Raw genomic sequence first — 27,079 nt, 5'->3', positions numbered from 1 at the left:
TCAGGGTTTGCTTCCTGCAGCAGAAGAGAAACAGGGTTGCCATGGCGACGTGGGTCGACTGTTTGTGTTTGCACTCATGTGGTCTCTTGGCGCTCTGCTGGAGCTGGACGACCGAGCTAAGATGGAGGCCTTCCTGAAGGTTAGAGCGTTACAAACCCTGTCCTACAGCGCCACCTGGACAAATTTTACATATATTACGGTCTAATGGTGATTCACTAACTGAGTGTGAGAGCTAACTGAATACTCCGGTTTGTCCAATTGGTGCGTTCTCAAACGTTTCGCACAATGAAATAGCGTTTTGGCTGTAAGAACATCTTAAACGCCGGATTAAAGGGTGTGGTTTGTTTGTTTGTTCTGTCCCCAGGACCACAGCTCGTCTCTGGACCTGCCGCTCACTCAGGACGACCAGACAATCTTCGAGTTTGTCATCAACAAGCAGGGACAGTGGGAGCACTGGTCCAACAAGGTAGATCTGTGGACTCTCCGAACTGTGTCACCATGTCCACTCACGTTTCCTCCACGACACTTTTTAATGTCCTGTAACTCTCGCCGTCTTGTGGTCTCCAGGTCCCGGAGTACATCTACCCCAAAGACCATGTCCCCGACTACTCGTCCATCCTGGTTCCCAACGTGGACAACGTTAGGACGGACTTCCTGATGCAGACCATCATGAAGCAGGGCAAAGCGGTGCTGCTGATCGGAGAGCAGGGGACCGCCAAGACTGTCATGATCAAAGTAACGGAAAATTGATCCGCTCACAACTTCGCAATTGATCTAATTTCATCGGACAAAAATGTTGCCTCAGCCAGCCAACGCTTTCTCTCTGCCTCCCCCCCAGGGCTACACAGGTAAACTCGACCCGGAGGTTCACCTCAGTAAGGCAGTCAACTTTTCGTCTGCCACGTTGCCCGGAATGTTCCAGAGAACCATCGAGAGCTACATCGATAAGAGAATGGGCACCACCTACGGGCCGCCGGCTGGACGTAAGATGAGCGTTTTTATAGACGACATTAACATGCCTGTCGTCAATGAATGGGGAGACCAGGTTTGATAAAATATTCTACAAAAAAATCATCTTTCATTTAGACAGCTATACAATATATTTTTTGATGGATTAGGTTTCTTTAAAAGAAAAAACATAATAACATAAACAATAATATTATTGTTTGTCAGATTACCAACGAGATTGTGCGTCAGTTGATGGAGCAGCAAGGTTTCTACAGTCTGGATCGTCCTGGAGAATTCATCAACGTGGTCGATGTTCAGGTAACAAAGTTCATTCATTCACAACGTCGCGTCACACAAACGCCTCTGAGTTCCTTGGCCTGAATTTTCCATTTTATGAAATGAGACAATGCTGAGATTATTTCAGTTTCACAGAACTAAAGCTGAAGTTTGTATACTATCTGGATTTATTTAACCTTTATATTAAAAAATTGCCAAAAAGTCGTTTCAGTGATGAACTTTTTATTTAAAATTACCTCACAGTGTAAATCTACTGTACACCTGTAAACCTGGTCAAGTTCCAAATGTCCAGCAGAGGGCGCTGTGAGCACTGCTTGGCCTGCATCAATGTCCTCTTTTCTCGTAAGAAGAAGACAAAGACAGTGAAATGTTGTTTTTACGTGACAATGGAAGAAAGAAAGAAAAAAAGAAACCTTTGTTTCCACTTCAAAGATGTTAAAGACAAGCATAACTGCTGACTCAGCTGTTAGCTTAGCTCTTAGCTTCACAGGAGCTAACAGCTTGTCATGTTGGATGTGGTTTTGCTGTGTCATGTTTTGGGGTTTTGCTGTGTCATGTTGTGGCCTGTGATCTGTTGTTGATGCGTTAGTTTTTGATGCAGTGTTACGATAAAATCTGTATCCTGAAACTAACGTGTACAATGTGCGCTCTCAGCTGGTGGCGGCCATGAATCACCCAGGTGGCGGTCGAAACGATGTCCCTCAGCGCCTGAAGAGACAGTTCTCTGTCTTTAACTGCACGCTGCCGTCCAACTCGTCCATTGATAAGATCTTTGGGACAGTGGCTCAGGGACACTTCTGTCAAGAGAGAGGCTTCTCTGCTGAGGTCTGCGAACTCGCCGCCGCCCTCGTACCCACGACCAGACGAGTGTGGCAGGTCGTCAAGGTCAAGGTAAAAATATTCTCTCCTCTTTTCTCCACGAAAATTGTTTATTGAATAAATTAATGAATGTGTGCGCACACATAGAACTCTGTTTTAGTTACAATACTTTTTTATAATAAATACAATATATAATACTACATTTTACCGTCAGAATTCACAAAAAACCACAACAGTGGTATTTGTCAGATGACTGCTGGGTCAAAGGTCAAAGGTCGTCCTCACAGATTCTCTGCTGTGTTTTTTCAGATGTTACCGTCTCCTGCAAAGTTTCACTACATTTTTAACCTAAGGGACCTGAGCAGAATCTGGCAGGTGAGAGGAAGAAGAAACCACCACATCGTTTTTCTTAACATCATCTTCATCACATCTTCATCACATCAACTTCATCACGTTATCTTCCTCATCTTCATCACATCTTCATCACATCACATCATCTCGCATCACATCATCTTCTCACATCAACTTCATCACATCTTCATCACATCATCTTCATCACATTATCTAGTTCTCGCATCATCTTCATCACAACTTCATCACATCATCTCACATCATCTTCATGACATCATCTCACATCATCTTCATCACATCATCTTCATCATTGTGTGCTTTTTGCTGTTGTGCTGTGGCGTGTTGTGTGTGACAGTGCTGAGTCATGTTGTGCTGTGTCATGTTTAGGGCATCCTGACAGTGACGTGTGAAGTGTGTGTCAGCTCGTCTGTGCTCGTCTCTCTCTTCCATCATGAGTGTAAAAGAGTGATTGCAGATCGATTCATCGACAGCAGCGACAGAGACACGTTCAGCTGCATCATGGAGAAGGTGAGTCTTTCTGTCTCTCTCTCTCTGTGTACAGTATATATATACAGTATATATGTCCATCTGACCCAGATCACTGTGGAGGATCATGGGAAAGCTCTGATTGAGCAAGCTCAGTGGGACAGCTGTTTCGTGGACTTCCTGCGTGAAGCTCCGGAGGCGACAGGGGACGAACCTGAGGACACAGAGCTGGAGGCGCCGAAGGTTTGACCAACTTGCACACTATTACACACAACACATGACACAGCACTATTACACACAACACAACACAGCACTCTTACACACAATATGACACAGCTCGACCAAACTCAACAGAACATGACACAAGAGTATAGCCTCCACCACCCAGTGTGACAGGCGCTGGCTCATCAGGGCCCTCCCCCTATGAGAAGGAGCCCAGGACACAAAAAGCTGGTTGCTCTTCCTAAATCCTTTGGTCCTGTCCACATAGATGTGTAAAGCTCTCACAGGACAAAGTGCATTGAGCCGTTCTTCATCCTCCCCTGTAAACGGTGGTGGGTGAAAAGCGAGCAGCTCAAGTGTGGAACAGCTGTAGGCAGAATCCCTAACCTTAGGCACAAATCCCGGGTTAGGACGCATAATCTGCAGAGAACTACAGACATGAGGTGTGCACAGACAAAGTATGTAATTCACTTATCCGTCAAGCTGAAGTCAGGGCGGGAAGCAGGAGAGTATTGAGGGAAAGAACCTTTAAATCAGCAAATTCTTACGCTTCCAGAACTGTGGGTAAATCCCATGACGGAACCAGAGGCTTACGCACGTGCCGCAGTTGACGCGCACCCTTCATAAACCTCCTAATTAGAGGGTGCTGCCTGATAGGCACACCTCCAAAACCCATACATGGGAGACCAGACTCGTGTAAATTCCAATTCCCTCACGTGCCAAGCCCAGAGAGGCAGCCATAAGGGGTGCGGATGAAAAATCTGCCGGCGCGCTTGTGACACCAAGTCCGTGCTTAGCGGCAACGGCCATGGCTGGCTGTGGATGAGCTGCATCAGTTCCGCCATCCACGCTCTGCTGGGACAGTAAGGAGCAATCAGGATTAAGCCCAATGTATACTCCTGCGTGAAGTGCTCTACGTCAGTTACGGAGAGACCCCTCTACGTCCCCAGGGAGCCTGTCAGAGAGCCTCTCCGGCTGCACGAAATATTTTGAAAGTGTACCTCACTCCGTCAAGGGACAACGGAGACGGCAAGGACTGCGATTGGTCCTCAGGACAGGCTGAGATAACACTAAGGGCCTGATTTACTAAAGCTTTGCGCGTGCAAAAACGTGTGCAAACTGGATTGCACACGCAGATTTGCGTTGATGCTGATCTACTAACAGGGCGCAACGAGGAGTGCGTCCCTCAGACGGGCAAAATAGCACTCGCAACCCATTTAGCGTTCTTGCCTTAATGCATATGCAATATGGGGCGTTTACACGCAATTCTGCGACAAAAGTGATTTATCAAACCTGAAACTGATTGCGGTGTTTATTTTTGCATCTATATTTAGCATGTTTGAAAGGCAGGTCTTAACTGGCAGAGCAGTGTGCACACATGGCTGCGGTTATTTATAGTTATATTATATTTGTAAATCAGGAAATGACGCTTTTCCAGAACATGTTCAACTACGCGTTCACAGATGACGCACATTTATTTGTTATTTGGTATATCTGAATAAATTAAATATAGATATCCAGAGGAGAAATGTGTGTTTGTACTGGTATGGGCTTACCTTGGTCTGCAGTTTGTGGTTCAAGGAGGGGTCGTACCTATGTTCCCCGGTTAAGACCGGTGGAACGGGAACCCCGCTTTACCTTAACGGGTCCAGCTCTAACCTGCTCTACTCTCGGTGCACGGCGAAGTGCAGGCGGCACAGTGCGTAAACGTCACCAAAACTTCACACGCAGGTTTCCACAGTTCCAGGCACATTTAAATGCAATAAATAATCACAACAATCACTATTTAATGTAACTATCTGAATCAGCTATAGATATATCATCTATATATCGATTGTCCCCTCACCTCTGACGTCAGATCAAAGGCTGTTGGCACGCGTAATGGAAACTCAGCCTGACTGAATGAACACAGATGAAACCAGGGACGGACTGGGACTAAAAAGCCGTTGTGATGATCCGCTTTATTTATTTATTTACTTATTAACAAGAAAGTCACTCATCCATTGAAAGTAGACCTTTGTGTAATCTTGAGAGAAACAGCAGAGCGCCCTCTGGCAGCTGTCAGTGAGCTGCAGGTGAGTCAGTAGGAGAGCACAGCACCTTTTTTTTTTTACGGCAACATCCAACGTCCATAGTTTTCTTTGTTTGATACGTCAGGTAATGATGGAGCTGTCCAAAATGCCTACGCAGGATTAAAATAATAATAATAATAAAAAAAGGTCTTATGGACCCAGGGAACAAGGATGTCATATATGCCACGATCTCAGTTATTTGCTCATCAAGAACGTCAGCTGTGCTTTCGTTCAGTGGCTTCAATTTAATTCTGCGCTTCCGTTGAGTCTGCTCTTTCTCCATGTTGACAACTCTTGACTAGCGCAAAATCCTCATTTAAATAGGGCGGTCTTAACCACTTCTGCGCCTGTAGTCAATTGCGGCTGCAATCTTAGTAGTTCACCCGCAAAACGTAAACTAGTAGCGGGTGCAGTCTGCTTGCGCAAGCAATTTAGCGCTCTCTATTTGGAATCTTAGTAAATCAGGCCCAGAGAGTCCACAGAGGCGGAGCTGATCACCGCCGACAACGTTGCTGCCAAACTATGAATACGTCATATCTTAATACACAAACCACATGTTTAGACTCTAAATGGCCAATTTCTCGCCTCAAATGATCTTAAAACTGCGTTCCGGGACACAGAAAATATTTATTTCAGGTGAGAACGGCCACTGTTTCAATGCTATTCAGCTGCAACAACAACATCAGTCTTTCTCTCTAGGACGTAGCAAGAAGCACAACAACCTTGCTTAGCGACTCCTACTGTGTATCTGGCACCACGACGGAGAACTACGAAGGCTCGAGGGGTCTCCGTGGTTACGCAGTTGGAAAACGCATTACGCAGGCAGAGAAGTATACTGTGGCCTTTAGTGATAGCTGAGTCGGAGTAGTGAGTGTGAGAGGGGGAAACGCATATAGCATGTTGGGCCACGCGTGCGCCAGTGCGTTCCGGACACGTGTGCGTTTTTTGTTAGTTAAAGCTCACATAGAGTGGTCCTGTTGCACATATATGTTAGTTATGGAGGTCTACTTACATATATTAACTTGTTTTTATGGTCAAAACCTCCTAGTTGCTATAAACGAGCCGATAGAAATCCTCTTTTCTGACGCTGTTCGTCAGCCGTGATGTTTCAGAGTGAACTCTCACCCCCAGGAGACCGAGTCTTGTGATTGGCCAGTACTATTCAGCACACCAGCTCTCAGAAGCGCAGCTCCCCCGTCTGGAACGGTGGATGCACTGCTCCTCATTATCAAAACATTGTTTTAACAATGTTTAAAAATAGCTTCTTCATGACTCCCCGCCGCAGTCCCTTTAATGACTTTGACCCGGAGTCAGACCCAGAGTCAGAAGACACTGTCGCTCGTGAAACACCTCCACAACGGACGTTATTCTTCTTCTGCGGTTCAATGTACGCAACCGGATGTGCCCGGACTAGTGCCCGGAGCAGGACGATCTGCTGTTCAGGAGAACTGCTGTTTACGTAACTATAACGGGTTTTTTCAGAGATCTCGCTGAGCCCGAGATTACAATAAACACAGCGTTCTCAGCAATGGCTGAACTGTTTGTTTCGAACCTTCAGGGCTTCATAAACAAGGTAATGACGCAGATACACACCAAAAAAACAGCGTTAATAGGAACTTCTGGATACTCCTGGGGGCCTGGTGTCCACGGCCTCGTGGGGCGTCTGGTTCTAGCAGCTACAGGAAGGGAAATAAGAAGGAGAACCCAAATCAGCAGACGCAGTTCTCACTCATTCATCCTCAGATGTGTGTTTACAGAATTAACTAATCCGATCTCACTCTGGGTGGCCAACTAGTGAAAGCAAATGCATGCTAAAAATAATAAATCACAATAAAAGAATATACACTAAACAAATCTAGCAAAAATCTAAGGAAAATCATCAAACAAACTCAAGTAAAATGATTAGAAAATCACAAATCAAATACACCGAAGTAAATATGCAAAAAACTAGTAGCCCTCCCCTTGTGGTTTCAGTTCAATAAGTAAACTCCTCTGAGGTGATCACCACCGGTCTGTTCCAAGGGGCTCAGAGCAGAGATCTCCATGAGTGTGGTGGCATGGGCGGTTTCGGAGCGGTGCCTTGAGCGGCGGCTACAGCAGCGAAGGACTTTCTGGGCCAGTGGCCTGGGCTCCTTATAACCGCTGCTACGTCCTATAGCCGCAGCCGCAAACCAGTGACATGGTGCCGGTGTGGGGCGGGGAGTGACTTCACCTCCACCAAACAAGCCCTTAGCCCTGGACGGGTCGAAAGGAGTGCCAATGACGACCTTTTTGTCCTGGTCCGGCAGGCTGGTCTCTACCCATAACGCCACCGCAGCCTTGGACCGTGACGACACATATTTACTCCCAAACATTGGGCTTGGAGAGCCTTTATCCAGGAGGAGACCCATCTCCTGGAATAGCTCAGCCTGGTAGGCCATCAGCAGTGTGACAGCATTTAAGTTCTTCACTGACTGGCCTGCTGATTTGTACAACTTCTGGTACATGGAGACGGCAAAGTGCTCCGTCTTGACTGGGACGGCGGGGCTCGACGTGGAGAGTGCGGAGCGATGGCTGGGGTGGAGGTGGGAAGCCACCGCCTGCTCCAGTACTGGGGGATCCCCAAGACCCCACTCCTCGTTGTTAACGGCCTCCAGGCCAGAGTAATGCTTGACGGGAACTCTGTGGCAAAAAGGATTATCCCAAAACTGCTTTGGCGAAAAGGTTTATCCCAAATCCTCCACCAGAAGGTTATCCCAGCTTGCGCTAGCTTTAACCGGCTTCGGCTGAGCCGCACTGTCTGAGAGATAGGGGTCGGCTTTAGAAGCGGCTGAAACTCTGAGGCGCCACTGCAGGATCCTAGCTGGCATGACACTGCAGATTTGGCAGCACTTGGAGTCCATGCGTGACGGTTGAGCATGCATGGATACAAGCAATACAGAGAGCATGTGGGTCTCTCCCTGAAATAGTAAAACTGCAAGAGGCCGGGCAGGGGCAGGACTCAACGTTCTTCACATTGCCGCTCGCCGTTGTCCCCTTAGAGCAGTAGTCTCAGACATGCGGCCCGTGGGACGATATTCTGTGGCCCCCCACTTGATATCAAAGTTTAAAGTGCAGCCCGCAGTGACGATAAGGAAGAGCGGCGCAAGAGGGAGAGAAAAAAAGCTGCAGACCGTAGCAGCTGCTGATTCAAAACAGCAGTTATAAACACACACACACACATCTATATCACAACGTCTCAGCTGTTGTCAAGTTACTATAGCAGCCTATAACATGTGATTCTGTTTTCGCTCAATACGTGCATCCGCGCATCCCCAGCGGCTGCACTGGCCCGCCACACCCGTAGAGCTGCAGTCTCTCCACCCACAGGTGCCAGGGAGAAGATATCAGTCAACACTCGCTGCAACCAGGATATATCCGCGGTGTTCAACAGAGTCAATGGACCGTTAGTGGGAAGTTCAAGGATAAGACTGACTGTGGGACTTCTTTAATGTGATGAAGACAGGAGCCAAGCGCAGGCTTTTGCCAGCAGGGAGTCTGTACTGTACTGTACTGAAAATAATAAGAAATTAGACACCCTACTTTTAGCCAGGACGCCCTAAAGACGCCCTATTTTCTCTTCCCGTTTCCCCCCGTAAACACCGAAACGGTGTTGTGATTACGCATGCAGAAACTGTGGCCAGCACGTGCCTGTTCCAACAAGATGTGAGTACATGGTGGAACATCATCTTTTAAATGCTGGAAAGTCTCTTTGTGCAAAACCGAAACTTGGCTGAAAACTCCCCGCGACAGAACTCTCTTCACTCTCTCTTTGAGCAGTTAACTAAAGAGATCAGCTCATCTGATGCATCTGTTATTCCCTTAATTACAGTGCTTAAGCGTCTTCTAGATTGAGATCGGAGTGAAAACAATGAAAAGTGCGCTCTTGAGAATCTGTCAACACGTTTTACTAAGATCTACTCGGATCTCCTGCATTTCATCGCGACTGTACTCAATTCCTACTAAAGATCATTATGTATGTGTCATACATGGATGTGGGGATACAACTACACATAGAGAAATTATCCATTCTGCGTTGGATATGGAGAGCCCGCTTGGAGCGACGCACAATGCAGGAGAAAGAAGAGCAGAGTCAGCAGGGGCGGTGCGGAGAAAAAAAAGGCCCGCACCAGATGACTGGCACCCTCTATAATTGCAATGCCTTGACTTAATTTTGTAAGCACACCCAGTCCCAGCCATAACAACACAATTAGATTAAAAAAACAATGTTACAGAATTGGCATAATAATTAATTAATTTTTTTCTGGGGGGTTTTCCATTTTGAGTTACTTGCCCTTGAATGAATAAGAGCAGTTGAATGAATAATCCAAAAACAGGACAGCTGAGGAGTTTGGTGATCTTCACGGTGGAATAAAGCGAGAATGACAGTTACAGCCCACAGGGTGCTTATAAGGGGGCCGAACTGGCCCCTGTATCTCGAGATGATTGGTCTGTCATATGACAAACGTGATGTTATTGGAGCTTCCATGATCGGTCATGCCAGAGGGTGTTTCCCATAGTGAGATACTGAGGAAGGTTTGAAAGAGAACTTCATATTTAATGTCCTTGTGTGAAGATGAGATGATGCTTTAGTTTTAATGCAGTGTTAGGATAAAATCTGCATCCTGAAACTATTACATACAACACAACATGACATCACTATTACATAAAACACAACATGACACAGCACTTTTGCTTACATTGATATAGTAATTATATGCTGATATGCTGTGTCATGTTGCATGTAGTTTTGCTGTGTCATGTTATGTGTTGTTTTGCTGCTGTGTCATGGTGTGCCCTGTGAGTTAAAATATTTAAACTCTTGCATCTTTGTAGGACTACGTCCCCTGATGAAGCTGACATGAAACTTCATATTTATGATTCTGAGCTGTGATTGACAGGTTTATGAGCCAATCCCGTCCCTGGACTCTCTGGCGGATTGCCTGTCCGTTTTCCAGCAGCAGTATAATGAGGCAATGAGGGGTGGAGCCATGGACCTGGTCTTTTTCAAGGTAACGCTAGCCTATCGAATTTTTGTGATGTACAAGTTATCGTGTTCTATGTGCTAGGTTTTTGTTGTTTTGTCGGCAGGATGCGATGATACACCTGATTCGTATCTCACGGATCCTGCGGACACCACAGGGAAATGCCCTGCTGGTTGGGGTCGGGGGGTCAGGGAAGCAGAGTCTGACGAGGCTGGCGTCGTTTATCGCAGGATACCAGACGTTCCAGATCACACTGACCAGGTATGAACTGTGTGTATGTCGACCAACTCCTCTGAAGGAGGCGGAGCCTGAACTATGCTGTATGTAGACCACCTCCTCTGAAGGAGGCGGAGCCTGAACTCTGTGTGTGTGTGTGTCAGGTCGTACAGCTGCAGTAACCTGTTGGACGACCTGAAGGCTCTGTATCGTATAGCTGGTCAGCAGGGGGGAGGAGTCACATTCATCTTCACCGACAACGACATAAAAGACGAAGCCTTTCTGGGTGAGTGACCCTACTAACGCTAATGCTAACACACACTGACACATATTTATCAACACAATAAATAAAATAAATCTGCTGCTCGTTGGTAATTTTCTTAGCCTCAGTTACCTTCAATTAGCCTGCATTAGCCTTAGCTAGCCTCTGCTCATGTGAATGTGATCATTAATCCATATTATAGTAAATGCTTTAGCCTTTTTTGGCCTCAGTTAGCTTAGTTTAGTGTCTCGAAAGCTTATTTTTATCCCATTTAGCATACTTTAGCTGCTTTAGCCTCTTTTCTAACATTTTCGACAATATTTCCCCCATTTTGCACATTTTAGCCTCATGTAGCCTCTGCTGATATGAATATGATTAAAAATCTGGCATATTTTTGTGTTCTTGTCTTTAGCCCCAGTTAGCTTAGCTTAGTTTAGCCTCTTTTTTGGCATCATTCAGCTATAATAAGCTTATTTTCCATGCTTTTAGTATCAGTTAGCTCAGTTTTAAATGTGATCGACGCAATTCGTCATTATTGTCCATGGCCGTCTCTGATTGGTTGGTATTTTCTGCCCCGCCTCCTTCTGTAGAATACATGAACAACGTCCTGGCGAGCGGCGAAGTCTCAAACCTGTTTGCTCGCGACGAGCTGGATGACATCACTCAGGATCTGATTCCCATCATGAAGCGCCAGCATCCGCGTCGACCTCCGACCCCAGAAAACCTCTACGACTTTTTCCTGTCCCGTGTGCGGAGAAACCTCCACGTCATTCTCTGCTTCTCGCCTGTTGGGGAAAAATTCCGCACTCGTTCTCTGAAGGTGAGTAAAGGACATGACGGCATCCTGTGACCTCACCTCACCAGTAAACCCTGACCTCTGACCTCAACAGTTCCCGGGCCTGATATCAGGCTGCACTGTGGACTGGTTCCAGCGCTGGCCTCGGGATGCCCTAATCGCCGTGTCACATCACTTCCTGTCCCAGTACCAGGAACTTCGCTGCTCAGCGGATGTGAAGCAGAGTGTGGAGGTTACCATGGGAACCTTCCAGGTAACGCCCCCTAGTCATGACAAAGTGTGTATGTGTGTTTGATCGTCACATTGAGCAGACAGATCATGATAACCTCTGACCCCTCAGGACCTGGTGGCAGAGAAGTGCGGCGAGTACTTTGAACGTTTCCGACGTCAGACGTTTGTAACACCCAAATCCTACCTGTCCTTCATCGACAGCTACAAGATCATCTACTCTGAGAAGATCGCACATGTGGGCACGCTGGCCCAACGCATGAAGACAGGTATGTCTGCGTTTTATTTTGTATAGGAACTTTGAAGATGGACGTTTATTAGCCTGTCTATTAGCCCCGTTTTAGCTTCTTTTTTTGCTTAGTTTAGCCCTTTAATCATATTTTGGTTCTTTCACTTCTTTTACGTAAGTATTCCCTACTTTTAGCCTCTTTCTTTTAGCCTTTTAAAAATCTTTTGTAAAGCTAGAGTTAGGGTGCTTTCACACCTATAGTTCGATTGCTTTGGTCTGCACTAGTCAGAAAAATGATACAATGTAGCAAACAGACGTGGGTACGGTTTGCTTTCACATATGCATAATTCTAAACGAACCAAAATAGACCACGAAGATCATCGGCACCAGAACCGGACTAACCCCCGATTTCCACCGGGTGCGTCACCGCTGTGGAACAAGCGGCGCGGTCACTGGAGTTGATCGCTGCCACTCTAATCAATGTGATTTCCACAGCGCACGCCGCAGCTTCTTGTGTGAATATGGCTGGCTCGCAAGGCTGTGCTGCGCTGAGGTGACCCGAGGCGCTGATGCGTCCTTTGAAAAATCCCGTATCTCATACCCATAATGCATTAAACTAGACCGCTTCAATCCGGTGCGCACCAAAGAACAGAGATTTACATTCACACCTACGCAAACGAACCGAACCACAGCATTTGGTGTGCTGTAGGTGTGAAATCACCATTAGATTAGATTAGATTACAAACTTCACTTTGATAAACACCTAAACGGGGAACGCTTTTCTTCATTTCCTCATCATTTGTAGATAAATCAAATGAATCAATGGAAGCAAACAGAAGCTGCTGTGTTTGTTTATTTATTTGTGTGTGTGTTTGTTTGTTTATGTGTTTGTGTGTGTGTTTGTAGGTCTCTGTAAACTGATGGAGGCGGAGCAGTCTGTGTCTCAGCTCTCTGAAGAACTTGTGGTGAAGGAGCAGGAACTTGCCGTCGCCTCCAAGAGGGCAGATCAGGTTCTGCAGGAGGTCACAGCGAAGGCTCAGGCTGCTGAAAAGGTCTGACGCGACGACACGCCACAGCGCGACTCTGATTTTATCATGACAATGACGTTACTGAAGAATTCATTTGGGATGAGCTCACTGCTAGCTTCTCTTAGCCTGTCTAATTTAGCTTATTTTAGCTTGTCTGTTTTAGCATCTGCTACCTTATTTTGACCTCATGTCTAAGGATCATTTAGCCTCATTAAGTATCTTTTTTAGCTTCTTTTTGGCTTCTTTCAGCCTGTTTTAGTCTCTCTGTCAGTGTTAGCATGTACCTTATTTTGACCTCTTTCAGCTTTTCTTTGCATATTTTAGCCTCTTAACTGATTGGGATGGGGTTATTTGTGTGTGCGTGCAGGTGAAGCACCAGGTGCAGAAGGTGAAGGACAAAGCTCAGCTCATCGTCGATGAGATCGAGGTGGACAAAAAGGCTGCAGAGTCTAAATTGGAGGCAGCGAAGCCGGCACTGGCGGCTGCTGAGTCAGCACTGCAGGTCACACTCACATCAATACCTTTGTCCTGTCACATGACCTTCACCTTCAAAATAAAAGCTATCCAGGAGGAGAATGACAGAGAGGACAGAGAGGAAGTCAGGACAGGAAAGGAAACAAGGAGAGGAAACAATAGAGTAATGTCCTCTCTCTGTCTCTCTGTCTCTATAGACCATAAAGCCTGCAGACATCGGCACAGTGAGGAAACTTCAGAAACCTCCTCACCTCATCATGAGGATCATGGACGTGGTGTTGCTGCTGTTCCAGAGGAAGGTCAGAGGTCACAAACAGCTCATCTGTCCCTCTGGCTCCCTGTCTTTAATCTCACTTTAATCCTCAGATTGACTCTGTGACGGCCGACCCTGAACAGCCATGTGTGAGACCTTCGTGGGCCGAGGCCATGAAGCTGATGCAGAACCCAGCCTTCCTCAGTATGCTGCTCAACTTCAACAAGGTGATGACACCACCTCACTGTGATGATCATCATCACCACTGTGAGGATGATGATAACGAATGAGTTCATCGTCTGTCAGCATACGCACAGCTGTGTGTTTTCAGCACGCGCGCGCACACACACACTCTAACACACACACACACACACACACATACACACACACACACACACACACACACACACACACACACAGAGACAGTTTTAAGAACAGGTGATAATCTACAGTGTGATACTTGAGAAGGGAGTTTCCCTCTCTCTGTCTGTGTGTGTGTGTGTGTGTGTGTGTTTCCATCAGTAAACAGGTGTTAGAAGGTTATATTGTGTCATCTAAAATAGAGATCGAATGGATCATGGCCTTAAATGTTTTTGAATGTCTTATTCCTGCTTTTATCAGAGCCTTGTCGCGATGAACCTTACGTCAGTCAATCTGCTGAAAGACATATGGACAATCTGTCAACGTGTGGTTTAGGATTAGTGCTGATAAAATCAACAGCAGCTATCTTCTTTTGGCCTCTCTCAGCATGTCTAAGCATCATTTAGCCTGTATTAGCTTTTCTATTGGCCTGTTTTAGCATCTTATCACCTATTTTAATTTATCTTACCCTATTTTAGCTTCTTTAGCCTGTTTCAGCATGTTTTTAACCTGTTTATTAGCCTCTTTGAGCATGTTTATTAGCCTCTTTTAGCATTTTAACTTGTGTATTAACCTATTTTAGCCGCCTTTAGCTTGTTTATTCTCCTGTTTTAGCTTCCATCCCCTAGTACAATTTATTTTAACATATTTTAGCTTTTTTAGTCCCTTTCAGCCTGTTTTAGCTTGTTTATTAGCCCGTTGTAGCCTCTTTTCGCTTATTTATTAGCCTAATTTAGCTTGTCTATTAGCCTATTTTAGCCTCTATTAACTCGTCTATTAGCCTGTTTATAAGCCGTCTATTAACCTGCATGTTTTAGTTTCGTATCACCTATTTTTTATTTTTTTTAACCTATTTGAGCAATTTTTAAATCAGTGATTTTAACATCACAGCACACAGGAGTTTTTGATCCACTGCTGCCTCCATCACTAAACCCAAATGTCTTATTTTGTCACGTCAGTGTTTAAAATCCTTTGTTCAGATTGACCTCAGTGACACAAAGTGACCACACGAGGCAGCAGTAGACCAGCAGCTCCTCCAGCTAAAGTCACAGATTTTCTCTATGGACTTTGGTGTGGGAGAACTGAGCAGTAACCATGGTGTACATCCTGTCTCCTCTGTCCTGCAGGACTCTATCACAGAGGAGATGGTGGACCTCATCTCTCCGTACCTGAACATGGACGACTACAACATGGAGTCGGCTAAGAGAGTGTGTGGTAACGTGGCAGGTCTGTGCTCCTGGACTCAGGCCATGGCTGACTTCTACACCATCAACAAGGAAGTGCTGCCTCTGAAGGTACACTGGTCTGAGCCAGGTGTTTACAGGGACCATGTGTCCAGAGCAATGACACGTGTGTGTGTGTGTGTGTGTGTGTGTCTGTGTGTGTGTGTGTGTGTGTGTGTGTGTGCGTGTGCGTGTGCGTGTGCACAGGCAAACCTGGCTCTGCAGGAAGCTCGTCTTGTCGACGCTCAGACTGAACTCGCTAAAGCTCAGGAACAACTGGACGCTAAACAGCAGGAGCTGGATGCTGTGCAGGTTAATGATGATGTCATTGTTTTATGTCTCCATGACAACAACTGCTGTGTCCAGAGGCGCTGACAACCATGTTTACACAAATAGAGCGCAGGTAGCTGATGTAACTCAGTAGGTGGTGCTGTTTCCCTTTAACTTGAATGTGGATGCAAACAAGGCTCATTAAATTAAATATCTTGTTTATTTTACATCCTTTCGTTTTGTGTAAATGTTCTCTGATGTAAGAATGAGGGAGTTTGTCAGGACGTCTTAAAATGTTGTGGCTCTGGCTATTCTCATACTGGTGAAAGCCACCACGTGACTGTGTAAGGATTTAAAGTGACAGTGAACTCTTATCTCTTAAAACAAGCACTGATGTTAATTCTCCTGCCAACATGGCGGAGTAAACAAACAGAGTCATGTTTTTATTTAAACGTATAATTAAGTGGTTCAACGTAAACTTTCAGGCACTGTACGACGCCGCCATGAAGGAGAAGCAGGACCTGGAGGACGACGCACAGGCCTGTCGCCGCAAGATGGCTAACGCCACGGCTCTGATCGATGGGCTGGGAGGAGAGAAAGTCAGCGTTCATCCTTTCATCTATTCACTCAATCATCTGTGATCTGTCCACCTTCTTATCACCTGTTCATCTTTCTCTTGGCCCCCGTTACGTTCCAGGTCCGTTGGACCGACAGCAGTGCTGCGTTCCAGACGCAGATCACACACCTGGTGGGCGACGTCCTCCTGTCCACTGGCTTCCTGTCGTACGCCGGTCCCTTTAACCAGGAGTACCGCAGTCTGCTGCTGACACAGTGGAAGAAGGAGATGGAGGAGAAGCTCATCCCCTTCAGTCCTGTAACATCTCACCTCAATACACTTTTAAATAAGAAAGAGAAAAGTGCTGACTCGTGTGTAAAACTGCTGTGCTGTTCCTGCAGGACTTGAATGTGATTGGTCTGCTTGTGGACAACGCCACCGTGAGCGAATGGAACCTGCAGGGCTTACCCAGCGACGACCTGTCCATCCAGAACGGCATTGTAGTGACAAAGGCATCACGGTACCCGCTGCTGATCGACCCCCAGGGTCAAGGCAAGACCTGGATCCAGAATAGAGAGAGGGACCAGCAGCTGCAGGTGAGGGCGAGCGATAAGAGTAACCCTGCCCTCAAAAAACCTCTGATTACATTCACAGAGTTGTTACTCGTGGAAACTCTGGGTTCTCCGGTTTTCTCCACAGTCCAAAGACATGCAGATTTAGGGTTTAGGCACCCTCATGTGGAGGATAAAGCGGTAGAAGATGGATGGGGCAAATGCTAGAACTAATGCTAAGCTACCAAAGTGAGTGTTAGCTGTGTCCCCTTTAAGGGGCTGGATCCTCCAAAGTGTGGATTCATCGACCAGATCTTTGTTGTCTCCCTCGAATGTGGCCGACATTAGCTTGTCTGCAAAGAATATGTCTGATGGACCCTTTGCAGTCGACCTTATCCCAAAATTCTTTGCACGCCAGCAGTAGCAGATCATTCCAACACAAGCAAGATGGTGGCGAGTTGAATTAGTTCTACAACTTTGACCAAAAAAGAATAACTATGAATATTTTGTGGGGTTGTTTGGTCGTTCTTTTGGCTAAGTATGGGTTAATGAGGCTTCAGGCGGCGGGGAAAATCTGGCTTACCGCCTGCCGGAAATTTATAACAAGGAGGAGGAGTATTGGTGATGTAAGCAGTGGGGTGGGTTGACTGGATCGTCTCATTTTCCAGCACCAGTCTTCTGGGTCTTCGTAAGTCATGTCCTCTGTTACCCAGAGCACCTTAAATAGGACACAGCTATTAATTATTAACACACAGCACTACCTTGCTCACGTTTTGCCATGCCCACTTCCTCTTTTCGAGTTACGTATGTACAGTAAATGTTCCAACAATGAAATATGTTTATTCTTTAATCTCATCGGGCAAAGAATTAGCATCACATTCAGTGTAAACATTTAGGCCCTGATTTACTAAAGCTTTGTGCATGCAAAAACGTGTGCAAACCGGATTGGAAACGCAAATTTGCGTTGCTGCTGATCTACTAACGGGGCGCAACGAGGATTGCGTATCTCAGACGAGTAAAATAGCACTCGCAACCCATTTAGCGTTCTTGCCTTAATGCATATGCAATATGGGGCGTTTACACGCAATTTTGCGTGTGCTGGGAGGAGAATGTAAATATGTTATTTTAGCAATCGCAAAATGATATGGGTCACCAAAACCTCACAGGCAGGTTTCCACATTTCCAGGCACATTTAAATGTAATATGTAATGCAATAAACAATCACAACAATAACTATTTAATATAGCTATCTGAATGAACACAGATTTATATCTATATCGCGTGTCCCTTCGCATCTGATGTCAGATCAAAAGCTGTTGGCACGTGTAATGGAAACTTGGCCTGACTGAATGAACACAGATGAAACCAGGCACGGACTGGGACTAAAAAGGAATCTTAGGCCCATAGTGTTTCAACATGTTTTGTGTCGTCTGTGTCTCAGGTGACGTCTCTCAACCACAAATATTTCCGCTCCCACCTGGAGGACAGTCTGTCTCTGGGCCGCCCACTGCTGCTGGAGGATGTAGGAGAGGAACTGGACCCAGTTCTGGACAACATTCTGGACAAGAACTACATCAAGTCTGGATCCACATACAAAGTGAGTCTGACACCAGACAGATTTTGAAAACTTGAGAGTTACAGTCACCCACCAAACCCGCTTTGTCCTGCAGGTGAAGGTCGGAGACAAAGAAGTGGATGTGATGAAGGGCTTCATGCTCTACATCACCACCAAGCTCGCTAACCCGGCGTACAGTCCTGAGATCAGTGCCAGGACATCTGTGGTCGACTTCACCGTCACCCAACGAGGCCTGGAGGACCAACTGCTGGGACGAGTCATCCTGCTGGAGAAACAGGTGCTCATGGTCCACACGGTCCTCATGGTGCTCATGGTCCACATGGTTACTTGTACATCAAACTTATGAGTAGCACTACAGTTTGCCAAATCTGACAATGATTTCTGGGTTTTTTCCCCCATCGGACTTGGGTCAGGTATCCATGCTCTAGTGTGAATAGACCATAAGACCAAATACGTAAGACAAAATTTGTCTCTGACACTATCCAACCTGTGACTCTGCAGGAGCTGGAAGCCGAGCGCGTGAACCTTCTGGAGGAGGTGACGTCTAACAAGAGGAAGATGCAGGAGCTGGAGGACAGTCTGCTGTTCAGGCTGACCAGCACGCAGGGGTCACTGGTGGAGGATGAGTCACTGATTGAGGTTCTGAGGGTCACCAAGGCCACGGCTCAGGAGGTGCTGATTCTGTCTGACTCTGAGTCTCAAACTCCTCTTCTCTGTCTCTCACAAGACCCATAATTGTCCATGTTCCAGGTGAGCGAGAAGCTGGTGGTAGCAGCAGAGACGGAGGTGAAGATCAACCAGGCCAGGGAGGAGTACCGCCCGGTGGCCACCAGGGGGAGTATCCTCTACTTCCTGATCGTGGAGATGTCTCTGGTGAACGTCATGTACCAGACGTCGCTGCGGCAGTTCCTGGGACTCTTTGACTCATCCATGCAGAACTCGACTAAGTCGCATGTCACCTCCAAACGCATCGGCAACATCATCGGATTCCTGACCTTCCAGGTACCACACAAACACAAATGACCTTTTTCCACTACATAGTCCCAGCACACGACATGGAACTGTATGTAGATTTTGGAATTACAAGTAGGATTTTTAAGTCTTTTTAACTGATCTACAGTTTGCCATTGTTGGCTTTGATTCTTGTGTCGAACGTCCCGTTCACACTCTCTGACCAATCAGTGGCCGACAGTTTGTTGACGTCACATTTTAGTATCTGCTCAGGTGAACCTTGTCAGAGGAGGAACTAAAAAACACACCAGGTACCAGGTTCTATCACCGAGCCGAGCCAGGACTGTGGGGTGACCAATATGTGGTCAGAAAGTGTTTGAATGCTAACTTTAATCTTTTAGGGACAGACATTTCACGGTTTCTCACACAGAAAATGTGACGTGATTTCAAGTGTTTAAATTGAGATGTAACCACGGAGACCGTGTATGTTTTCTTCAGGTTTACTGTTACACGGCGCGAGGTTTGTATGAAGAACATAAGCTGCTGTTCACTCTGCTGTTGGCTCTGAAGATCGACCTGCAGGCCAGAAACATCTCACACTCTGAGGTCCTCACCTTCATCAAAGGTCACGTCCTCCTCATCCTCCTCTTGTCTCCATCTGGTCTTCTGCTCATTTTACTCTCATTTGACAGAGGTGTGTGTGTGTGTGTGTGTAGGCGGTGCCTCTCTGGATCTAAACTCTGTAGAATCGAAACCACTTCGCTGGATCCTGGACCAGACGTGGCTGAACCTGGTGCAGCTGTCTGCCCTGCCGTCGTTCAGTCAGATCCTGATCCAGGTCTCATCATCTCCTCCCCTCAGGTGTTCATCAAACATAGAGCCGAAAGACACATATCTGCACTCAGCATGTCCCCCCTGTCCCACATGTGTCCAGGTGAGACAGAGTGAACGAGCCTGGAAGACCTGGTTTGATGATCCGGCTCCGGAGGACGCAGCGCTACCCGATGGCTATGACGAAAAGATGGACACCTTCAGGAAGCTTCTGCTGATCCGGAGCTGGTGTCCTGACCGAACTATCGCTCAGGTTTGTCTCCTGGATTTTCTCGTTCAGGTTTGTCTCCTGAATCGATGATCAGGAGACAGTTACGCTAATGGTGAAAACAAGTGTGTGTTCGTTGCACAGGCTTGTTAATGTGTGTGTTTTTAAGTGTGTGAATTTTTAAAAGTGTGTGTGTGTGTGTGTGTGTGTGTGTGTGTGTGTGTGTGTGTGTGTGTGTGTGTGTGTGTGTCTGTGTGTCTGTGTGTGTGTGTGTGTGTTTGACAGGCTCGGCGGTACATTGCAGACTCTCTGGGACAACAGTACGCTGAAGGTCTGGTTCTAGATCTGGATGCCATGTGGACAGAAAGTGACAGTTGGACACCGATGGTGTGTCTTCTGTCCATGGGTTCTGACCCAACAGAGAACATCGAGAGACTCGCCAAGAGCAAAGTGAGAGAACCACAATAAAATAAAACAAACATTCATCCATGCACACATGGACACATGAACATGCCTGCTCTGTGCCTGTAGGGGGCGCCATGTTGTCCCATCTCCATGGGCCAAGGCCAGGAGATTCATGCTCGCAAACTATTGGCTAACAGCATGACGGACGGAGGCTGGCTCCTCCTCCAGAACTGTCACCTGGGACTGGACTTCCTGGACGAGCTGCTGGAGACAGTCACCACGGCAACAACAGAGAGGGTGAACAAGGATTTCAGGGTGTGGCTTACGACTGACGTTCACCCCAGGTAACTGAGGACATGTCCTGCTGAAGCCCTCTACAGGCTGAGCTGTGAACTACATTCATCATTTTATTAATGTGTGTGTGTGACTGTGTGCGTGTGTCTATGTGTGTGTGTGTGTGTGTGCCTGTGTGTAGATTCCCCATCACCTTCCTTCAGTCTTCCATCAAGTTCACCAACGAGCCACCACTTGGTAAAATCTTCACTTTCATCCATTCATTGCTCTCCTCATCCTCTCATATTACCATCCTCCTACCCTCAAACGCTGAAATGACACAATTCATGTGTTTTTAAGGGTGTGTGTTAGTATTAAGGTTTTATAATATATAAAATATTATCAGTGAAACATTTGTGTGTAAATGAAAGAAATACTTTTCTTGTCTTAAGCAGGTTCATGAACATTTTAAATTAGAAACCATAATAATCTTAGTGGTTTATATTTTAAATTTAGTCACAGAACAACAACACCTGAGCTGATCAAACAGTGTTAGTGTGATTTCTGGACAGCTTGTCTCCAATTGTGTCTTCACGTTTGTCTCCTCATGGCTTTGTCTTCCGTGACATTGTACGTGAAATTAAAACCATGAGTCGTCTCTTGTCTTCCTCTTTTCAGTCTCTAAATTCCTTATCCATCTTCAGTCTCTCTAATGTCGTCATCACTTTCTTCTTGTCTTCTCGTGGACGTGTGTCCCTCAGGAATGAAAGCAGGTCTAAAGAGGACATTCAACAGCGTCACTCAGGAACAGTTGGAGATCAGCAGTCGTCCACAGTGGAGACCTCTTCTGTACGCCGTGGCCTTCCTCCACTCCACCGTCCAGGTCAGTCGTGTCCTCACACGTGATATTCCACCACTCTTCTGTCTCCGCTCCTCCTTCTTCATGTCTTTGTCCTCCCCTGTCAGGAGCGCCGTAAGTTTGGGCCTCTCGGCTGGAACATCCCATACGAGTTCAACCAGGCAGACTTCACGTCCAGCATGCAGTTTGTCCAGAACCACCTGGACGAGCTGGACTCAAAGAGAGGAGTGAACTGGAGCTGCCTCCGCTACATGCTAGGTCTTTAGAATCTGGAACACTGTCCACCAAAACGTCCCCCGAGATAAACTGACCGTGAGTCTTCATGTCCAGGTGAGGTTCTTTACGGTGGCCGAGTGACAGACGACCTGGACAAGTGTCTCCTCAACACCTTCACTCGCGTGTGGTTCAGCGAGGACACGTTCAGCGACACCTTCTGCTTCTACAAGGGCTACACTGTCCCTGCCAGGGCCAAGACAGTGCTGGACGTCCTTCAGCACATCGACGCTCTGCCGCTGGTCGACTCACCTGAGGTCAGTCATCACTTAAGGGGATATTCCAGGTCTTTTTGACGTATTGTTGTATGAGCACCCCCTGCTGCTGCAGACGGGCAGACTCACTCTCAAGGACTCAACAAATCAGTTTAAGTCAGTAATGTTCCCGTCTTTATCTCACTGTTAAACTGAAGTTTGTGAACCACTCACTCTCCCACACCAAACCCCGTAGAGAAAATCAGTGATTTAACATCACAGCACACAGGAATTCACAGGAGTTGTTGATCCACTGTTGCCTCCATCACTAAGTACAGATGTCTTATTTTGTCACTTCGGCTTTCAAAATCCTTTGTTCAGATTGACCTCAGTGACACAAAGTGACCACACGAGGCAGCAGTGGACCAGCAGCTCCTGTGTCCCCGCGAGTTAAAATCACTGATTTTCTCTCTGGACTTTGGTGGCGTAGAGTGAAAAAGAATAGAATGTTACTTTGTTTCCTCTGCAGGTGTTTGGGCTCCACCCCAACGCTGACATCACCTATCAGACGAACCTGGCCAATGAGACGCTAAGCACCATCATCAACATCCAGCCAAAAGACAGCGGGGGAGGGGCTGAAGAGACCAGGGAGGCCAGTGTGCAGAGGCTGGCCAATGAGATGCTGGAGAAGCTGCCACCTGACTATGTACCACATGAGGTCAGTGTCTTCAATCTGCAGTAGACATAGCATGTAGCATGAATTATTTGTGTTTCGCATCCTTGTGCGCGAGGTCCCTAATAACATTCTCAACTCCATTCTTGCTCCAGTGGTGGAATGTAACAAAGTGCAAATACTTTGTTACTGTACTTAAGTAAATTTTTCACGTATCTGTACTTTACTTAAAAAGAAATAAATAGTGCATACTTTTTTACTTTTTTATTTTTTACCTCGTTACATTTTGCTATTATCTATACTTTCTACTCCGCAACATTTCCATAATACATTTAGTTACATTTTCTGATAAGTTCTGGAACCCGGACCCGTTATTTCTCCACCCTCGCACAGCGCCCTGACGTCGAGTCCCCGTCGTACCCGCTCCCAGGGCGGACGGGGACAGTGAGCTGCAGACTATGTTTTTTTACCGTAGGACATGAAAAAAAAGGGGTCGCTTTGTGAAGGGCAAAAGACGAGCCTTTGTAAAGAGTGGCGACCCAGGGGAAAAAGCCCTGTCAAATTAAAACTCATGCACTGAATCAAAAATGTTTACAGTGTTGTTACAATGTTAAAATGGTTTATGTACTGCAATTGACATTAAATATTTGTGTTGCAGTTAAATAAATCTTATAACCAGACTTCCTTGTTGGTTTTACTATCGATATTTCACTCTGAAAATTACCCTGACAGTTGACCAGAATTGTAATAAAAACTGGGCCATAGATGGTAAGCACGTTACATTAACCTAAAACTTCATTACAATGCCACAGCCTGTTTTTTTTTTTTTTTAGAATATAGACATTAAGAGAATTAATTTTACATTTAATACTTAGAGTACATTTAAAACCAGATACTTTTTACTTTTACTTAAGTAGGATTGTCATTTTGGTACTTCAACTTTTACTAAAGTAAATATTTCTCTGGTTATTTGCACTTTAACTTAAGTACTGAGATTCAGTATTTGTAATGTGTATTTCCTCCACCACTGGTCTCCTTCACTCACTCTGCCCCCGGTTTACCCCTGAACTCCAAAGGTACAAAACCCACATCTTTCAATACAAGGACAATTTCCCAAACCAAATTATTTTTATTTAATCTTTATTTAAAGGGACAGTGTGCAGTATTTATGGGTTTATATAACCCAAAATCCACTTTTTTTATACATATTATGTGCTCCTGCATTGTCTAGTCGCTGTATAAAAGTTTTTGTTTCATTTTCGTAGTGTTTCAAAAAGTCATTTAAAATAACATGGTCACGGGCCACGGTCGCATAGCCACTGTTAGCAGCGAGACGCCATGTTTCTACCCGAGCCTGTAAGGACAAACGCGAGAGAACAAATCAATCGTCTCTTTACTTGTAGCGGAAGTCCCGCCTCCTCTCTCTCCGCTTCGTCTGCTACGGCCGCGGTAGCTCGCCCTCTCCCTCACCTCACGAACCTCATCTGCTGACACGGAGAAAGACAACAAGGACGACATTTGACCGGCTGAGGATACCTTAGCGCTCAGGGAAGGGAGGGGTAGAGCAGAGGAGCAGTTCTTTGTTGTAAGTTTCAGCCTCTCCTCTAGATGGCACTATAAACTACTTACTTCACCTTTAACCAGATAAAAGACCCATTGAGATCAAGATCTCTTTCGCAATGGTGACCTGGCCAGGAAAGGCAGCAGCACACATCGAAAGTTAAATAAGAGGCAGGAAATGCAACATTTACAAAACAAACATTGAAATATAAAAGAGCAACTAGACAAACATAAAGTGCAGGAGTTGTGATCGCAGTAACAATTAAAGAAAATAGACACTGTTCAAAGGATTTCTGTTGTCTGTCTTTTAAGATGGAGTGTAAAGCTCCTAATGAAATAAAAGCTGTTTAAGTTCAGTTTGGAGAGTATTCCAAATGACTACTCAGGCCTAATTTGTTCCAACAATAACAACACCAAGACACTGTTTTCACTCCTCAATAAAATTACCCAATCCCCAGACTAACCACCCCTCCCCCCACCTGTACTCAACCGACACCTGTAACTCTCTAATGCAGCTCTTAAACAAAAAAAATCACAAAATCCATCAGCATTTAAGTTAACTCGTTCACCCTCCTCTTCTGAATTTCTCCCACACAGTCAGCCGCTCTCTAGACTCCAACTCCGCTCAGCTGCTGAAATCTCAGAAATAATCTGTAAATCCAAGCCCCCCTCATGTCAGCTCAACCCCCTCCCCATAGCTTTGGTCAAATCCTGCCTCCTGTGCCTGTTCCTCTTCATTTCTGTCATCATCCACTCCTCACTCACCACTGGCATTGTTCCCTCACTCTTCAAAACTGCAGCTGTCACCCCAACTGCTTCAGATCCCAACAACTTCAATAACCTCCGCCCCATTTCTAACCTTCCTTACATCTCCAAAGAAACTAGAAAAAAACAGTAGCCACTGAACTCCACTTCCAATTAACTAAAAACTGCCTGTATGAACAATTCCAGTCTGGTTTCTGAGAATATCATCACGTGTGTGTGCGTGTGTGTTTTAAAGGTCAAAGTTCAGCTGCAGAAGATGGGGGCACTCCAGCCGATGAACATCTTTCTCCGACAGGAAGTGGACCGCATGCAGCGAGTCATCAGCAGTGTACGGAGCACGCTCAGTGACCTCAACCTCGCCATCGACGGTCTGTCACTGCACACACACACACACACACAAAGGCCACCTCTATCTCTCTCTTTCTGTACTGCATGCTGGGAGTTGGTGGTGGATAGTGTAGTGTGTGTGTGTAGTTGCGGTTGTTGTTTGTTCCGTCTGTGCCGTCTCTGTGTCTGAGACACGGAGTGCGGCCGGTGCTGCAGCCGAACACCTCGGTGTAGCAGGTGTTGTTGGCTGTAGGAGAGCAGGTGGGACACGGAAACATCTCGTACGCGTCTCACATGAACAAAGCTGTGGTGGTGTTTTTTTGTGAGGATTTCATACAGGTTTCTCCTCTGGAGGTTCCTTCTATTTGGGTTACTGTGTCCAGTGTTCTGTTTGGCTCTGCCCGAGCTGAACCGCAGTCCTCCGGTTGTTGTGTCAGCCTATGCAGACGATGCTAATGTGTTCATTCAAGATCAGAGAGACCTTCAGGAACTCAAAGAAAGCCTGCTGATTTATGAAAAAGCTTCTTCTGCCAAGGTAAACTGGGGGAAACGTGAGGCCTGGGACTCTGGTACTCTTCCTGGTCTTCAAGGGAATCTCCAGTGGGGGCATCAGGGTGTGGGTGTCCATTTAGACAGTGATGAACTGCAGAAACAGAATTGGGAGGGATTGCTAGACAAGGTTGAACTAAATGGAAATCACTGCTCTCTCAATCAATCAAACAATCACATTTTATTGAAATAGTCCACAGTTTATAAAACACAGTTTGTCTCACGGGAATTCACAGGGTTGGTAATTGAATTGTAAAACTGGGACATCTCGCCAAAACCTCCATACACGGAGTCCTGCAGAAGATTGTAGAGGACGTCTGGCAGTCTCTGTCTGTGCCATTGAGAGCGTTTGCGGAGAACTGTTCTCTGACTGACCAATGGGGTGATGACTGTTTCCCTCCCTGTCCGTCAGTCCTGCTGTAGACGAGTGGACAGAACAGCATGGGCTGCTTCTGTCTCTGAAAAAGTGCTGGGTTTTCAGCTCCTGTGAGAAGAAGCAGCTCTATCTCAGCTGTGTGAAGGTTCTGAACCTGTGCTCTTTGGCTAGTGTCCAGGACCCGGGCCCTAAATACAGAGCCAATAAACACACCCCGGTGCTGGTCAACTTCCTGTTGAAAAGTTGGCAATCTGTAGGACCAGGAGGAGTCAGCCGTCCGTACAGGGCTGGACTGATGTGGTCCAGAGTGTGAAGGGTCTGTGAAGGGTAAGGTGGAGAACAGGCCTTCTGTGCTCTGACTGGTCAGCTGGACGCCTTCAGGGCTCAGTGGGCGATCAAGCAGGTTTTATGTTCACTGGCAGAAGACAACTCACTGGTCCTTCCTTTTTAACTGTGTTTTGTGAATATGTGAATGTATGGCAGCGTTATTTAAATTAATAATAATTGTTTATGATGATTCATGTTAGTTTTATTTATTTGAAGAAAGTCAAAAGTCTGTCACTCTCTCAGGGACCATAATCATGTCCGAGGACCTGCGTGACGCCCTTGACTGCA

General features: G+C 46.2%; 1 protein-coding gene across 1 annotated transcript in view; it reads left to right on the top strand.

The window, feature by feature from the left end:
• dnah5l (dynein, axonemal, heavy chain 5 like) overlaps positions 1-27,079 on the top strand; it is a gene marked incomplete at its 5' end in the record, with an annotated part of 61,631 nt that overhangs the window by 34,205 nt on the left and 347 nt on the right. Inside the window, 40 exons of the mRNA XM_083901805.1 lie at positions 5-139; positions 365-466; positions 568-735; positions 839-1,045; positions 1,174-1,266; positions 1,900-2,136; positions 2,374-2,439; positions 2,803-2,943; positions 3,013-3,144; positions 10,115-10,225; positions 10,305-10,459; positions 10,579-10,700; positions 11,267-11,496; positions 11,567-11,725; positions 11,813-11,969; positions 12,836-12,981; positions 13,325-13,459; positions 13,629-13,730; positions 13,798-13,911; positions 15,172-15,339; positions 15,475-15,579; positions 16,023-16,136; positions 16,235-16,411; positions 16,495-16,689; positions 18,086-18,241; positions 18,315-18,497; positions 18,722-18,892; positions 18,971-19,222; positions 19,670-19,796; positions 19,888-20,009; positions 20,106-20,255; positions 20,496-20,660; positions 20,742-20,959; positions 21,091-21,146; positions 21,650-21,771; positions 21,855-22,005; positions 22,078-22,277; positions 22,744-22,932; positions 25,448-25,580; positions 27,035-27,072. Coding sequence (XP_083757931.1) covers positions 5-139; positions 365-466; positions 568-735; positions 839-1,045; positions 1,174-1,266; positions 1,900-2,136; positions 2,374-2,439; positions 2,803-2,943; positions 3,013-3,144; positions 10,115-10,225; positions 10,305-10,459; positions 10,579-10,700; positions 11,267-11,496; positions 11,567-11,725; positions 11,813-11,969; positions 12,836-12,981; positions 13,325-13,459; positions 13,629-13,730; positions 13,798-13,911; positions 15,172-15,339; positions 15,475-15,579; positions 16,023-16,136; positions 16,235-16,411; positions 16,495-16,689; positions 18,086-18,241; positions 18,315-18,497; positions 18,722-18,892; positions 18,971-19,222; positions 19,670-19,796; positions 19,888-20,009; positions 20,106-20,255; positions 20,496-20,660; positions 20,742-20,959; positions 21,091-21,146; positions 21,650-21,771; positions 21,855-22,005; positions 22,078-22,277; positions 22,744-22,932; positions 25,448-25,580; positions 27,035-27,072 — 5,904 coding nt within the window. The remainder of the gene's footprint in view (positions 1-4; positions 140-364; positions 467-567; positions 736-838; positions 1,046-1,173; positions 1,267-1,899; positions 2,137-2,373; positions 2,440-2,802; positions 2,944-3,012; positions 3,145-10,114; positions 10,226-10,304; positions 10,460-10,578; positions 10,701-11,266; positions 11,497-11,566; positions 11,726-11,812; positions 11,970-12,835; positions 12,982-13,324; positions 13,460-13,628; positions 13,731-13,797; positions 13,912-15,171; positions 15,340-15,474; positions 15,580-16,022; positions 16,137-16,234; positions 16,412-16,494; positions 16,690-18,085; positions 18,242-18,314; positions 18,498-18,721; positions 18,893-18,970; positions 19,223-19,669; positions 19,797-19,887; positions 20,010-20,105; positions 20,256-20,495; positions 20,661-20,741; positions 20,960-21,090; positions 21,147-21,649; positions 21,772-21,854; positions 22,006-22,077; positions 22,278-22,743; positions 22,933-25,447; positions 25,581-27,034; positions 27,073-27,079) is intronic.

This window comes from Microchirus variegatus (genome assembly GCF_963457635.1).
Source record: "Microchirus variegatus genome assembly, chromosome: 15".
NCBI classification, from domain to species: domain Eukaryota; kingdom Metazoa; phylum Chordata; class Actinopteri; order Pleuronectiformes; family Soleidae; genus Microchirus; species Microchirus variegatus.
The sequence above is the reverse complement of the archived record's forward strand: the minus strand, read 5'-3'. Positions and strand labels throughout refer to the sequence as shown.